Consider the following 14,505-nt stretch of genomic DNA (forward strand, 5'->3'; position numbering starts at 1 on the left):
TCAGCTAAACAACTAGCAGATCATTTTAGTTCCCAGATTGTCAGGATCCATGGCATACCCAAGGTGGTCATTTCGGATAGGGGTTCCCAGTTTATATCCCATTTTTGGAGAGCCTTTATGAAGGGTCTAGGTACTGAAGTCAGATTTTCTACGAGCTATCACCCGGAAACTGATGGGCAAACAGAAAGGGTGAACCAAGAACTGGAACAATACCTTCGATTATTCCTCCTGAAAGAGGAAATTCAGTGGGCAGACTACTTGTGGTCGGCAGAATTCGCCCATAACAATGCTAAAAATAGTTCAACTGGTTTCTCCCCCTTCTTCTTGAATTATGGACGGCACCCAAATGCATCAATTCGACAAATGGAGGTTGCAGTCCCAGCTGTCAAAGACTTGGTTTTTCAACTGAATCGAATCCAGCAGGAAGCAGTAAACAATCTGCGAAAGGCTAAGGAGAAATATAAAACTTATGCAGATAAGAAGAGACGTGCAAGTCCCCTACTGTCCGTTGGAGATAAGGTGTGGTTGAACACAAAACACCTGAGACTGAAAGGGAATAGAACATTTCAACCTCGTTTTATTGGTCCCTACCCAGTGGAGAAGCAAATTAATCCAGTTACCTATCAAGTGACTCTCCCTCCTAAGATGAAAATTCACCCCGTCTTTCATGTCTCCTTGCTTAAAAGAGCTTCTGCAGGACTGAGAATGCAATCACCTCCTAAGCCGATCCACCTTGAGACGGGAACGGAGTTTGAAGTGAAAGAAATCCTGGATTCTAAGGTCTCCAGAGGGAAACTGTACTACCTCATCGATTGGAAAGGTTATGGGCCAGAAGAGCGATCATGGGAGTTGGAGGAGGATGTTCACGCTCCCAGGTTAATCCATTCCTTTCATCAACGTTACCCTTCCAAACCCAGACGGAAGGAGCCTACCTTGTTGGGGGGTACTGTCAGAACCCATCATTTGGACTCGCAAATATGTGGTTCCATATCAGTCCAAGATGATGCCAGAATTCCTGCATATACGTCATGGTCTGATAGGGTCCGAGTCTGGAGAGACAAAATGGCTGCCACAGTGCCGTGGTGCTGTGAGGTTGACGCTCTAGTCGTTTAACCTCGTTCTGATGCGGAGAGCACGAGCGGAGCGCGAGCTCTGGAAACTACGCACTTCACCTGAACCGTTAGCGAAGACGAACCTGTGTGCGTAGCTCTGGTGAATTCCTTGAATCCTTAGTTCTAAATTATCCTGGTTGTAGTACTCCATTTAAATCTAGCGCGAGTGTCGAGGAAATGTAGTTACAGCATATTAATTCAAACGCGTAGCAATTCTTTCCCCATTCCAAGTTCGAGATTCCAGTGTCCGAAGAAAACCCCCGAAGCGTCGACGAAGAGAGAAGCGAACAATTCATGATTGCCTGAGGAGAAAAACCCCAACGAGAAAGAGAGTCCGTCAGTGAACCGAAAGCTAAGTAACAATTACCAGTGTTTGGCCAAACTGAAGATCATCTACAGTAATTGAACTAGTATGTCAACTGAGGACAGACTTATTTCTTGAGTATTCTTGAGTGAACAAAGAAAGAAACGTTTACATGAACTTTGTATAACCTTGAAGCAGAAGACTTCCATTAGGAAAAGACTTGGTCGAGAGACATTCAAATATCAGCAATCTTACAGAACCACATTACAGCGACATCGATTAGTTAGTGAATAACAACTGACTAGACGAGAAAAGCACAATAACCCTTAAGAAGAGAAGCAAGGTCCAGAAATAGTAAAGTGAGTTAACATAAGAATCCGTGAGTACCAGAGTCAGGATAGGAGAGTAGGGAAACTAATGGTGTGCTCCTATTTCAGGTTTCTAACTCGCAGACACCCAGAAGGAAGTTGTCTGAAGAAACTTTCCGGACCAGTCTCTTCTCTGTTTATTATTTTATCCACACCCCCTTCCCGGAGGATGATGTAGGGAGGTTCTACTAGACCTGCCTGCATCGTCTCTTGGGATTTGGGTATTAGCATCTAGTTCCCGAGCCAGAAACCATCTCTGCTCCTGCGCAAGTGAGAGTCAAGAATATACATATCAGGTAATGCTTGGAGTCCTGACAATATGCAACGGACACTAGTCAATTAGCTTTTATCAAATCTCTCCTGCCAATGGTAGGAGGTTATGCGGAAGGAACAATAATAACGATGGGAGACTCCAATTTAACGTGGCATTCTGGTATTGATAACACACATTCACATCGTTTCCCCAAAGGTAGTTTCTCAAAGAAGGTAAAACAGGTTGTGCAGGACTTTGGGCTGATGGATACGTTGAAAACTTTATATCCTACCAGAAAAGATTTTAAATTTTTCTCACACATTCATCAGACCTCTTCCTGTCTAGATTAAATTTGTATTGGTCAGGGCCTTTTGGGTGATTTGAGAGAAGCAAAGATACTCTCCATCACGATCTCAGACCCCGCACCGGTGTCCATGTGTCTCGATTGGAGCCGTCACTAACCAAGAACGTCACGCTGTTTTTTTCCCTAATTCCCTAATACAGGATAGGATCTCACGGGATAATCTGCGAAAAGCAATTAGGGAATACTTTCACATAAACCTCCCACAAGACAGCAAATTATACTCCAAAATTCTGGCCACTAGGCTAGAGGATATGATGCCGGAATTGATTCATCCAGACCAATCAGGTTTTATCAAAGGTCGACAGACATATAATGTCAGGAGGGTACTCCATCTGATTGAGAAGGCTTCCATATGACAAATGCCAGCAGTGGGGACTAGACGCAGACAAGGCATTTGATAAGGTGGACTGGTCTTTTCTCTTTAACAAACTGCAAGAATATGGTTTCTGTAAGGCTTTCATCGCAATAAGTTGAGCTAACTACAAACAACCCCGGTCCAGAGTGGTGGTTTACAAAGTTCAGAACCTTTCCAGTTAAGCAGAGGGACGAGACAGTGTTGACTGCTATCTCCATTTCTTTTTTGCTTTAAGTATTGAACTTCTAGACGCAAGAACTAAGGCAATAGCGGAGATAAGCAGCATATGGTTTGGGTCAGTAGAACATAAAATCTCTGTTCGCCAACGAACGTACTATTGACTCTCTCTGCACCGCGATCCTCTTTGATAGCTTACAAAAGGAGCTCCGTTCCTTCGAGGGCATAGCGGGCTTCCGTATCAATCTGTCCAAGTCTTTCCTGCTGAATCTTACCCTTTTAAACACAGATAGCACCACGTTGGTTAATGCTACCCCATTCCAATCGTCAAAATGCGATCTCGCCTACCTGGGTATAAAGAACACACTCAATATAGAAGGCCTATACCATGCAAACTATCCCCTACTCCTGCAACAATTAAAGAATGATCTTAAAAGATGTGCAGCAATGTACATCTAATGGATAGGTCGTAAACATGCATTAAAAATGATGGTACTCCCAACATGGTTATATCTATTCCAAGCTCCATCCATAAACTTAGACAAGACTTCCTCCCAATATTGCGAACATTCATCACCCGCTTTATTTGGCAAAATGGAAGAGCTCGGTTATCCTTTAAACTACTTAGACGATCTAAAAAGGAGGAATGCTTAGCCCTACCTGATTTTGATCTATATAACAAGGTAGCACAGTTAGGGGTTGTTGCTAAATGGTCATTGAGGGAATCAGACTAGCACTGGCTGCACACAGAGAGATAGTTGGCAGGGTCATTAGAGATGTGCTTTGGAAACCTAAGGAACACCGACCCCCAAATTCTACCTGAGCACCCCAACGAGAACCACCCTTAAAATATGGAATGAGGTGCTAAGAACGGCATAGTGGACCAAGTTCCCCTCTCCCACTTTAACCTGGTGTTTCCCCTGGCTGTGAAGGCAGGCCCATTTGATGCATGGCGGGAAGGAGGTTGCTTAACCCTGTCGGACCTCGTTCACAACTATGATATATTAACCTTTGAGGGCTGGAAAGGGACTTCTAACTCCCCAGCAATGAACATTTCCATTATCCTCAGCTGAAGCAGTGGGCATTACACCCCGAGGTTAGAGCAATAGCCACTAGAGAACTAACAGCCATGGAGCAGTTTGTCCTGAGAGTGGGCTCCTCTAAAGGGGTGATATCTTTTTTTGTATGCTTTACTGCTTAGCACTCTGCATTGTCCACAAGCACGCCATATGGGCTTCTGGAACACACCCAGGGGATGGAACGTAACGAGAGCCAATGGAAGACACTCTGGAGACACTTCTAAATGCAACCACTTCACGGGCATGAGAGAAGCGCTTTATGAAATACTTTGACAGGGACCTGTATCACACAAGGTTGAAAAAACATTCCCTTACACCTACAATCTGTGCTGGAGGGGGTGTGGCCTTTTGGGCAACTTCTGTCATATCTGGTGGGAATGTCCAACCATCCGCTCCTTCTGGACAGAAATCTTGTCACAAATCAAGGACATACTGGGTTACCCTATCCCGACACTCGTGAATTTGCACTGTTCGGTTTATGACACAAATATTTGAAATATCAACCTAAAGGTGATAGAGCTCTCATGCGGATCTGCCTTGGAGCGGCTAAACTTGCAATTGCAGCTGCATGGAAAAGAAGAAAGGCTTCAGCTACGACTCAGTGGCACGCCCGCCTATTGAGGGTATTTATGATGGAAACAATGGCAGACACATTTAGGGACGATTCCAACTTTGAATACTCCAGGGGCCCATTAATAGCATACCTTTCGTAGGACATTGCTTTGATGGCTTGTTCCCGGACCACAAGGGAGCTGCTCCTCTTCCAGTTCTGATCCTTATTGCAGTACCTAGAGTTGCTCTGCTGACCCTATGCTTCTCCATACCCATAAGATTCCGAGACTAGATGTTGCCATCCGTGCTCTACCCCATTTAATTGGTTTCAATTAATGTCTTTTAGTTTGTTAGGGAAAAGAGGGACATTGGTGGTAGGGGGAGCTCTAGCTATTTTGATGTTTGAGAGGTTGTTCACTGTTGAGGAAAATGTTAGTACTGCATCATTTCCATAATTACTTTGCCACTGTATACTCTGTAGTTCTATGGTGAAAACAGCGGGAAAATGTTGTGACGCATAAAGTAATTTATACTAATTTATTCAAGGGAAGAGATGCACACCTGGTGATCCCAGTTTCATTTCCTCTTAAACATATTTGTTTGTAACAGCGTGCATTAACCTGCTTTAAGCTTCGTCTCGGTGCGCTGTATCGAATTAACTTTCAGAAGGAATCCCCGTTTCCGATTCTGTCAGGTTGCACAGCCACATTTGTAAATTGAATCAAATGAATCAATGTTATATAAGCTTCTCTCTTACTCGTTACTCGTTAATCATAGTTTTATCTGTTTCAATTAGTTTCATCTCATTTTATAGTAAATTCATTTTACTCAATGTTTGATAGACGATGAATGTACAACTTTGTTAAATACTTTATCACCTTTAAAATCAAACATCATCCATTTTATAATCATGACTGGTATCCCAAACCATTCAAACAATGATTACTCCCACAGTCACAAACATTCCCTTCTTGATTTCATCATTAGTTTAAAGCACTTTGTAAACTAGTAATCCTAACCCACTGTGTGCTACACATCGTTATTGTCTTATAAACTAATTTGCGCTTACCATGGTGGATGGGTTCCCTAGATACTTAAAATCGACCAATCCTTCATGCTTTCACAGCGTGTAGAATCGCTTCTGATGCAGATGAAATTTACTCACTGCAAGACTCTTTTCTTATCTTTTCTAAAATGGTCCCGCCCATATTCATATAAGAGTCTTGCAGTGAGTAAATGTACTTTCCGAAATGCATTGGGAGATTTTAATAAACATTATGGAATGTGAAACCTTATGGGACCCCAAGCTTTTTTGAAACATTCATCGTCTATCAAACATTTGAGTAAAATGAATTGACTATAAAACGAGAGAAAACAAATTGAAACAGTTAAAACTATGATTAACGAGTAAGAGAGAAGCTAATATAACATTGATTAATTTGATTCAATTTACAAATGTGGCTGTGCAACCTGACGGAATCGGAAACGGGGATTCCTTGTGAAAGTTAATGTGACGCATAAAGTGCCATCGTCAGTAACTTATGGAAAAGCAAAAAGAAGTTTGAGGGACAAAAAACGTCTGAAGACCTCTGCTCTAAGGATTGTTTTTGTGCAGGAATGTACCTGCTCTTGCACAAAAACAATACTACCCATAATACAGACACCCTTGCACCATGGTACAAGGGTGCCTTCGCTGGCGCAAGGCTGCCTGAAATGTGCCAGTGCTGTGAGAGAGCAGAAAAGCAACATAACTTCGATGTAGCGCATTCCTGCTCTCTTCTGGTTACGCAGTGCGGCAATTTGCCTTGCCATGTTGCGTGAAAAGGTAAGTAAATTTGGCCCTTGCTCTGTACACTGACACGTGTACCTTATCTTCCTTTGCTGATGCTGCTTCATTTCAAATTGTGCAGACAGAGCCTAACTGCCAAGTGATTGATCGATAAGTATAGCACCCAAGCTGCCATCATATGAACATGTTTTAAGAATTATTCATAGTTAAAAGATCAGAAATGATTCAGTATGGATGATTTGTGTATTGACTTCAGTGACATCAGTCAGAATCGAGACTGACTTCCTCAGCAACAAACCAAATTGGTCACATCAATACTGTCTAACTAAGGGCGCAGATTGATCCTTTAGAAAAACAGTCACAACCACTTGCAGCTTTCATCTTAACCCAAGATAGCATCATGCAGTTCTCTATGTAGAATACACATGTGCGGATTCCACATTCAGGGACTATATTGGGACTAGAGCGGAAGAGGATAAAAGAGCACCCTCCTGAGAGCCATTCTCCTCATCCAGCTCCAGGCTCTCTAGCCCACTTTGCCTCAACTAAACTGCAAGTTAAAACATCAGATTTTTGCCCAGTTAGGAGACAAGTCTATAGGGAGGGAGAAGAAAAAATACAACAAAGCGACACTACACTCACTATAATACAGTCATGAAGATGAAGCAAGACAGACATCGGTCCATTTAAACTAGAGTTTTCATGTCCAAGTGAGAAAGACAACCCTGAAATTCCAAAACCCCTTGATGTGGTTCTGGATACCTACTTTAGTGCTGAAGTCCAGAAGAGGCACAAATGTAGAAATATTTACACTATGTTAGGCACATTCATTTTCATCCCAGCTTTTAAGGTTTTGGAAGATCCACTTCAAAGCTGAACGCTGAGACCAGTAGTTTCTATCTAGAAAACAATTAAATGATTTCCAGAAATCCACATACTGTAGGCAGTCCTCACATAACAATTGCATTCAAAAGAGTAATTCATTGCACGAGCATTAGAAAGACATCATTGATGCATGACTTGTCATACCATAAAGCAATTCGCAAGGTGACTGTGACAAACAAATAAGAGAAGACGCTTTATACATCTGTTATAAAATACATTTCACAAAGTTCAGTTTTTATTCAGAGATACAATGTATAAAAAAGATACAAATCTGTAAATTTGAATGTACATAAATGGACAAAAAAGTGACATTTACTTTAAACATATGCATTGAGAATAGCTATATTCTGTATAACTATCAAACGCCTTTCCTATCTTTTTACTATTTTAACTTCAGGAAAATTATACTTTGACCCTCCCCCCTTCAACGCTTTATGGCAAAAGATGTACTAGAATTTTTTATGTACTGCTAAATGTAGATTACTAAGGCATACAAAATAAAAACATCTTTCTGTTAATTCCGTCTCTGCTTGCGCCAAATAATTAAGCTGGAAGTCAGTAAATCAGAAACGTAATATTTCACAAGAGAAGTGTCTATCAAGCCCATATTACGAAGGCACAGTCCTTTAAACCAATTTTTCTTCAGCTGCCCTACTACTGCAATGTACTTTGATGGAACTAACTTCTACAGCAGTTGAAATGGACAATGTGACGACTAAGTCTTAAAATCTCACTGAGACAAATAGAATGCCCGAATGTCTATTTATAAAGATTACATTACGAACACTTAAGCGAAAGTGGATTTGAGCAAATAATGAAAAGGCCATTTATAACCAGCATAAATGTCATTTTGGTGTAACAGTACACGTTTCATACAACTTCCAACCGGGATCAGCTCTGCTATTGATTGTACCAATGTCACACTGAGCTGTAAGTTCAACTTTTCTTTTAACTCACTGAATATTGGAAACTGAAAGGATTCACAATGTCGATTTTGCATTTTCTAAGAAATTATGATTTTTGTTTTATCTGCAAGGAGACCGTTGAACAATATCTTCTTGCTTTTTATTAAAGAAAGGTAGGATTCAAGACTCTGACCGCACTTACAGAACAAGACTAAAAAAAAAATGATGCTTTCTAACGTTTACCACATTCTATCTGCACCTTCCTTACCAGACAAAGCCTCAATTTTATACTGAAATATGGAACCATCCTTACAGAAGAATTACAGATGAAGCCAAATCTGTGTAGCAATAAAGACTTCAGTAAAAACAAATGACTGGTGATGTAAAAAAAAAAACTAGAACAGCCTGATAAATTCAGTATTCATTTTGACCCTTAGATTCTTGAATTTTAAGCTTCAATCTTAATAATTGAAGAGTTTATCTACAAAAGATCCAGTTAAATTAACTGCACTTTCTGAGTAAAAATAAATATTAGTTATCTGGAGGGAATCTGTAAATGGTTATCAAAGAAAGATACCTTTTCTCTTCCATCTGTGTATGCCTACATGCTTGTAGAGAATCAATTTCTAGAGGTGCCCAATGCACTCAATAAATGAAAGGACAAAACGAGTTTATAGTTTGGGTTAGTGATCACTACTTCATATCATATTAAGGGTATTGCCTTTATATTAGCTTACGTTTTGAAACGACTACAAATCAATCAGGTTGCTGAAAAAATCTTGTTTAACTGTACTTCAGATTCAGAGAAGACTTTGTTTTCCTTCGTCTACAGTCTTAAGATCCAAGACTTGTAAGGTCAATGTTAAACTATAACTGAGCCCAGGTTTGTCCCATGCTAGGTTCTGGGTCTCTGGGAATTTGGACACAAGCGATACTGCAGCTAAAAACAAACAGTGCTTAAAAGACATTGGCTGCTCTTCCTGCGTGGATCAATATAACATCCCTTCTACTCTTTACAACAACAAAAAAAGGATATGTTTAAAAAAATGATTCCGTCTTACACAGGCTCAAAAAACAAGCAAAAAGGATTTAAATGCATGTTTACAACGAATGAAAATACTTTTGAGATGGTATACATTCTTTTACATAAACACAAATTTGTTTAAGTAACAGGCTTCATGCAGTAGTTAGTACGGTAGTATTCTTGAAGAACTGAATATTCAGGTACAGGATGTGAAGGCAAATTAATAAGCACGAATAATCAAATATCCTGTGAAAGTCCACTTGCTTTAAACACACCTAATTGTTTATAAAAATATTCAACATGGGCAACATACTTTTTTTTCATCATGGGCCACAGCTTCAATTTCACCTAATAAAAGGCTACTATTTTTTTTTACCATACAAAAAGTAATTAAAAATTAACAATACACCTCTGGATGTTTGGATATAAGCATATAGTAAAAAAGGTTACATTAGAAATTAATATCACATTATTATGGCTAGTTTAGGCAAACTAATTTTAGCAACAAACTTTTCAAAAATATAATGTAACTGAAATGAAAGGTACCAAGAAACTTTAATGGACACTGCCTACTACTCTGCAGACATTCAGACATTTTCCCTGCTGTTTTATTCAGCTTGTGTTTTAACTTGAAGATGCACATCTATAGCATTTGTCGGGTCTTCTAAAAAGGAAGACAAAATGAGGCTACATAACTTCAATTATATATATATGTATATACAAACACACACATATATATTAACCAAAATGTTTTTGGAAGTACTTTTTCCTAAATAGACATTTTATTGAAACACTATTATTTATAAAAATCCACGATTTACTAGTACTGTTGACAATGTTAGCCAAATGCTCTGTACAGTATCCTTCAGATTAAAACCAAGTAGATTCTAATGCCAAGGCTGTTACTTTTTTCTGCAGGGGTGGAGGTACCACATTTTCCATAATACTAAGAAGCTGTATTTTATCTCAATGTCTGGTATGGCGTCAGTAAGCATGTATAAAGAAATAGACAAAATATATATTGGAGTGTATGTGTATACATCTGTTACTCATATATATGACACATACATACATTGTATATAGATATATACAAATATTCATAAATGACATATACACATACACACACTACTCTAATCCAACAACACTGTTTCGTCCTCCCGCTTAATGGATGTTAACATAGGATTTTCATTTTCGTTGGTTTCAGAGTCCCCGCTGCTTAGAAGAATGGATTTCCCTTCATCATCTAGGTCAAAGGCATCGGAATTTGGGGTTTGGCACGTGTGTTTGACCACCTCGTTGGGAGTTGAAAAAGTTTTTTCGCACACATTGCATTTGTAACGTTTGTTTGTCTGTACCATGTTATCAATTTGGCTGCTTTCATCAAAATTACAGAGTTCTAGCGTCTGTTTGTCCACTACGGTGTACGTGTCTGCACTTTTCAGGCACACATGCCTGGCAGCCTGGTTGGCTCTGCAAAAGCTTTTGTCACAGGTGCTACACTTAAATGGCTTTCCTGTGTGTATGTACATGTGTTCCCTCCAGTGGCTCTTCTGAATGAACTTGCGCCCACAGATAGAGCACTCATACTTGCGCCTCTTCACTTCTCTTTCAAGGTCAACCTGCTCCAAGTTATCAATGTCTGCAATGTCTGTTGGAGGTGGCGTGTCCGGTGGCTGATTTCCATCGATCATTGGAGAATCAGAATTCTGTGCCAGTTCACTGTCACTGAGAGCACCTCCATCAGCAGCATCCATAGAATCTTTTGTCAGTTCTGCAGCATTGCTACAAAAGGAAGGAGACATACTGGCATCACCCTGGTTGGTAGAGGTAAAGGGTATTCCTGTGTGGAGCTGGAGATGGTCACGCAGACTGCTTCTCAGATTGAATCTACGTCCACAGAGATGGCAGGCATAGTATTTTGGAAAGCTACCATTCCTTTTCATAATACTTGGTTTGACATGAGCTATTGTGAGTGATGAAGGCTGGTCTTCAGAAGGCGAGTCTTCCATACTATTTTCCTCCACTGACGGAGCAGTGGGAAGAACAGATGTCAGTTCTGGAGACAAGGGAGGCTGCAAAGTGTCTGAGAGGTTTGTGTTTTTCTGAATGGTTTGTGGCAAAATAGTACTTAGCCGGGATATTGAATTACCCTCTGGTGCTGGATCTTGGGGTATTCTGGACGGTTGCTGCCTTTGCTCCCTGCCTAATTTGTCAGCAGCAGGGACTATTTTATTGGGGTTTCTGATTTGATGGTCAGCAATTTGAATACCATATAACGAAGATGCTAAGGGAAATACTTGATCAGGATGAGAGAAGCCTCCATGGCTAGCAAGGCTTGCCTCCTGGATGAGCGGATATGCATGAAGAAATTTTATCCCCTGCTCAAGGCGGACTGGATCAATAAGCTGTGGTGCCATCTTCCCAGTGTACATCAAATGTAGGAGATAACTGAAGATGTCTGGTTGAATGTCGGTTGGTTTTAAACGCACACATTCACTGTAAAGTAGAAATGAAAACGTTAGTGCACAGAAAACACTTATGTTCATACATAATGTATCAGGATAGTGAAGAACAAAATCCTCCTATTCCTATTCCTGGATACGTAAAATTCAGACTATGACAAAATCTGGCCAGATAATCATTTGCCCTACGTTCCTTTGCTAAATAAAAATCTTTGTATAGTTCAATTTGTAGAGTTGAAGGATTCTATATCAATAACAAGTAGCATTTTCTGTTTTAAAATGGATGGCAATATGACAAACATTCAAGTAAAAATCAAATTCAAAATTTGCTATGCATATTTCTATTAAATTCACCTACTATGTGCTTCATTCTGCTGTGTGCTTATTTTCCTGCATAATTTATGGTTTAAAAATGCTTCTTGCTTTGCAAATAAAATAAAAAGTCTTGCAGCCTTCATATTAGCCTAGCTGACTTTTCATTCAGGCTACTTTGCAATAGAGACTAAACTCCCCATAAAAGATGTTTTGCTAGTCTTGATTTTAAAAAAGAAGAATTAAAAAAGAGAATATTTATAAAAGCATGAATTGGTCATTTATATATGGATATCAGCTTGTATAGTTGCAAAGACAGATGTATTGGTAAGGGAAGACAGAAGGATAGGAAAGTGAAAAAGTGGTCGTAGAAGGTTGTATGTAGAGCATTCAGAAATACAGGTATGCAGGATTTTCTAGCGCTCAACTGAATACAATTGTTGGGGCTTCAAGCTTATAACGCCTCTGTTTAGAGGTGCTCCAAAAGATGTGTATAACTCCAACTTTTTCAGTAGGATGTTTTCATGAATCAAAAATATACGATGATCCAGGCGGTTGAGCGAGAGCTCTGGCTCCAACAGCATGTTAAGCACACACAAGGAGGCACAGGGTCAAGACCGATTTGCATATTGCTGGGTCTGAACCGGGGTGGCGAAGTGAGCTAAAGAACGATGATGGATTCAACCCAGATCTGTGACTGAGGGTGAGTGTCTGTAAAGTTTCTGTGCTCTGTCCATTATCTCCTTGTGCTTGCTTTGTTTGCCCTAAGTTAGCAGGGTATGCCCAGACGTGGGTCTGTGCTCACTTTGCCACTGGATTCAAGCTATCCTGGCTGATGAGGGGTGTTAACCCGAAACCGGTCCCAGGATGCTGGTTTACGGTCCAGGGTAGACCTGACTTGGCAGTTCGGACTGGGCTGTTCCCATGAGGCACAGGGCCAAGACTTATTTGCATATAGTTGGGTCTGAACTGGGGTGGCGAAGTGAGATTAAAAATAATGATGGATTCAACCCAGATCTGTGACTGGGGGTGAGGGTCTTAAAAGTTTCTGTGCTCTATCCATCATCTCCTTGTGTTTGCTCTAACACAGCATGTGCACAAGCCAAGCCTTGAAAATATTTTGCATGTAAATCATGCAACAAACGTGGTATGGTGCCTTCTAAATTTAAAAAAATGTATTTCTTTAACTTGTGAAAGGGTTTTATTTTAGCGCAACAGATTATATCACTGATTTATGAGTATTTATTAAAAGCTATTACTGAACTGAGAGGCAAGTCCGTTGTCATGTGTACTCTATATATGCCCTAGATTCCTATTACAGTAAAGGCTATTAAGTAAACCACAAAAGGGTTTTTTGTACAAAGCACACCCTGAATTTACATGTTTGAAGGTGCCCTAATATGATAATGAACAAAAAGGAGGCTCAGTAACAAAGTATAAGCCTAGAATCACACATGTTGACCAAGCAGCGAAGTTGGAATTGATCCCAGATTTTCCAACTTTACGCTTTGAAATTTAGCCACTAGATGGATCGCTCTTGCTGACATCAATGGTTAATGTGTTGTCCATCATCCTTAGAGGATGATACTAGAAAGAGGATGAAGTGTAGATTTTATTTTGACAGTTTTATATAGCACAAACCTTACCGAAGGACATAAGAGAGATTCACAACACATACAGACTATGTTGCACATTTAAACATTTTCTTTTTTATGGCACAAAGAGACCTGCTGAGATTCTCAGGATCCTGAGTCAAGGACAGGACTCAACTGGTTTCCCCATTTCACGTGGTCCGCAGCTATGGCCACTAAGCAACATTGCCTCTGTGAAAGTTTGTTTTAAGCTTGAGGGTGTAAGAGGACCTTGAGCTGAACCAGAGCTAGGCATCTGGCTAGATCATTCAGTGGCTTGCTTACATTCACATGAACTATATACTGCTTGTCAAAGCCTGTGCTACACAGTTGTTTTGCGTGTCATATAATGTGAACATGAAACATTTAGGGAGTAACAGCCCAATGCTTGCATGAACATGCACCATCGACAGTTCCACTGGTTTGATACGTTTGCCCAATACCAAATAGATGGGCTGAAGAGAGCTGCAAACAGGAGAAAACTTATGGAGTATGAGTAACTTAGTTTGATGTTCTTCACTAGGTCTGAAGGTTATGAAAATAGTGAGAGTGGCATGAATGGTAGTCATCCCACTTATTCACTGGAGGGACAGGCTTTATGTCGCCTAATAGAAGGCACATCAATAGCATCTCCAGAGATTGCAGGAACAAAGAGAGAGGTAAAGATTGCCTCAAAGGTGGATTTCCGAGGCAGGCCATGAAGATAAGAGGCATTTATCCCAAAGTCCAGAAAAGGGTTATAGGGAGTTAGGCCAAATCGACAGAAAGGGTACGTGGGATTGAATGCTGATTAAGAGAGGGGAGTGTCAGCATTACTCGCTCTGGATATTTTCCTTCGCACAGTGCAGCAAAAGTGTGAAACTGAGGAGATATATTTTGTTTGCCGAATATTGGGTGGGCATTATATTTAGCATTTTTATATAGTGCAGAGCT

At 40.2% G+C, this 14,505-nt stretch overlaps 1 protein-coding gene across 3 annotated transcripts in view; it reads right to left on the reverse strand.

The window, feature by feature from the left end:
• Nucleotides 1–7,445: 7,445 nt before the first annotated feature.
• The window catches only part of ZBTB2 (zinc finger and BTB domain containing 2), a 29,479-nt gene continuing 22,419 nt past the window's right edge, over nucleotides 7,446–14,505 (reverse strand). For 2 of the 3 annotated variants that reach the window (XM_086927577.1, XM_086927575.1), the window contains exon 4: nucleotides 7,454–11,663. In XM_086927577.1, the coding sequence (XP_086783703.1) occupies nucleotides 10,298–11,663 (1,366 nt within the window). In that variant the 3' untranslated portion in view covers nucleotides 7,454–10,297. Of the gene's footprint in view, nucleotides 11,664–14,505 lie in introns of all 3 variants that reach the window. The other variant, XM_086927576.1, reaches the window with a different exon arrangement.

The sequence above is a fragment of the Lissotriton vulgaris genome, chromosome 6, assembly GCF_964263255.1.
Source record: "Lissotriton vulgaris chromosome 6, aLisVul1.2, whole genome shotgun sequence".
NCBI classification, from domain to species: Eukaryota; Metazoa; Chordata; class Amphibia; order Caudata; family Salamandridae; genus Lissotriton; species Lissotriton vulgaris.